We start from the raw sequence: 2,575 nt of genomic DNA, 5'->3' as shown, positions 1-2,575 counted from the left end.
TATATATATATATATATATATATATATATATATATATATATATATATATATATATATTTACTTATGCTTTTCTTATTTATATAACCTTAACGTATTATTATCATTTATTCACTTCAATTAATTAGTTTGTTTAATTATTTTAATCATATATATATTTTCATATTTATTTCAATAATATTTATCTATACCCATATTTGTTTTGCTAATTTGTATTTATACTTTTACTTATATATGTAATTTAGTGAAGCCAATTGTTTTCCCAAATATTTATTTATCAAGAAACGATGAAAATACTTTCATTTATCATTTTATACTGTTCATGAATAAATAATAATGATAACAAATCACTTCCGATAATTTTGATAAATTTCCAATGATTTTGGCAAAAACATAATGTTTCAAAGTTAATTTAACTTTGACCTTTTTTCTTCTCTTTTCTTCTATTCCTATAAGTTTTATTTATTTCATATTTTCTTATGGTAATATATTTCATTGCTAATCTCATTTCTTTTACAGGGAAAAATTTATACAGCTGTAAAATTAACTCAACCAGATACTATAATTATTTTACGACATCGTATTTATGAACGAGTAGCAAATCAATGGGCTGAAGCAGCTTCTGAAGAATTTGAAGCAGTTGTTAATAAAGGTTCCGCCAAAATGGAAACAATTGATAAGCGACAGGTTAAATTTAATCATTATTTAAATTACTATTTCAAACAAGATTTGAAAATAGTATAATGATTAACAATGCGTTCAAACAGTAAAATTTAATAAAAAATTAGTTTAATATTTAATTACATTTTCTATATTTACAATAACATTGCAATATTATTAAAAAAAAAATTTAGTTTCCTCTCAATAAAAGCTCATTTTTTAAATTATAAAATATTTTTTTGCAGATGGAAATACGAACTACAACAGGACGAGTAATTCGTGAAATGTCAAACGGAATGTATTATTTTTCAAATGATAATCGTGTATTAATAATGGGTGTACGATTAAATGAACCTACCGAAAGTGACATTCATAAGTTGGGTTGGTTACGAAAAAATGATAATGCATGGTTAATACGTAATGGAATTATAAAAATTACCGATTCTCAGGTATAATAAATTGATAAATTCTTATTGTAGATAAAAAATTTTCAAATTTTTCTGAATCCTAAATTTTTCATTTTTCTTAATCAAATTAAAATTAACATCGACAAAAAAAAGTTTATTTAAATTTATCAAAAATTTTATGCTATCATTGTATTATTTATAGCATATAACAATTGAAAATTGTAAAGAACAACGTTACTTAACTCGATATAATGCGGAATATTTTATAACTTATGATGATCGTATCATCGATCTTGATCTTGGCTATCCAGTCGATCAACAGAACTGGATTGAAAGAGCAGAAATTTTAAATGATGATCGAGCAGTACGAATTACTCATGCTGAAGGCACCGTAATACATGTCAGCGTTAGTAGTGGTACCAGGTAAAAATTTAGGTTAAATTATAAATTCTAACCATAAATTATGCAAATTTAATTATTTTTTATTTCAAAACAATTTTTTTAGAGAAACATAATAAAAGTAAATTTTACTGTAACATATATACATATATTATTAGTAAGTTTACTTATTATTGAATTTTTAAAAAGTGTTTAAAATTTTTACTCATTATCTAATATTTGTAGTGTAAGTTTTATCTTGTCCGTATAACTTTTTTATAAAAATTATACGAATAGATATAACTTATATTATAAATATCACAAAAAATTCATTAAAAAAAAGGTGAATTTCGCCCAATAGTACCAGTTTTTCTCATTAAATATAATTTATTTATTTCAATTAAGCTTGTTTACTTACTTATGAAAAACACTTGAAATATTTAAAATGCCAAATTTAATATTTAAAATGCCAAATTTAAAATTTTAATTATTAATTGGCGTAAATTAATAAGTGGCTGTTTTGATATAATTATAAACATGATTAATAATTTCTTTTCAAGTATAATCCTTAATCATATGTCAACAATTTTTTTTTTTAAGGCCTATTATTGTACGACATGCTTCACATTTGCTAACGTTTAATGGAACAATTCGGATGGATGAACAATCAAATCGATTCCTCAATCTTACAATATTGGCAAGTTTGATAATTATTAGAAATTAAATAAACACGAAATTGTAATATGAAATTCAATTCAATAATGGATTTCTCTTAGCCAAGCATTTTGAAATGAGTGTTTGATGGAAAAAAATCCAATTTCAATAAGTGAAATATTTTGAATAATCTTAGGGAAAAAAAGCAGTCATTTTAATTTTGTTATTGCTTTAATTGATTACTAATTTATTTATTTATTTGGTTTAATTTTTATTTGTTATTAAATTGTTTGATCAATTTTTAAAAATATTTGTGACACATTTCTTTTTCAAATTTATTTTTTAAGTACTTGCTGCACATAAGGGTTAAAAGCAAATTTGACAATATTGCTAAATTATCAATCATTTTTTTTTTGGAATTACCACTGATCGTTATGCATTATTTTAGCAACAAAAAAAAAAAAAATGAGAAATTTAAA

General features: G+C 22.2%; 1 protein-coding gene across 1 annotated transcript in view; it reads left to right on the top strand.

Annotated features, from left to right (window-relative positions):
• The window catches only part of LOAG_14500 (hypothetical protein), a gene marked incomplete at both ends in the record, with an annotated part of 2,420 nt that extends 254 nt beyond the window's left edge, over positions 1–2,166 (top strand). The window contains 4 exons of the mRNA XM_020448816.1: positions 517–684; positions 903–1,106; positions 1,267–1,487; positions 2,043–2,166. Coding sequence (XP_020301066.1) covers positions 517–684; positions 903–1,106; positions 1,267–1,487; positions 2,043–2,166 — 717 coding nt within the window. The remainder of the gene's footprint in view (positions 1–516; positions 685–902; positions 1,107–1,266; positions 1,488–2,042) is intronic.
• Positions 2,167–2,575: the final 409 nt, after the last annotated feature.

This window comes from Loa loa, assembly GCF_000183805.2.
Source record: "Loa loa unplaced genomic scaffold supercont3.39, whole genome shotgun sequence".
In the NCBI taxonomy this organism is placed as follows: Eukaryota; Metazoa; Nematoda; class Chromadorea; order Rhabditida; family Onchocercidae; genus Loa; species Loa loa.
Note: the sequence above shows the minus strand (reverse complement) of the source record. Positions and strands in the feature narration are given on the sequence as shown.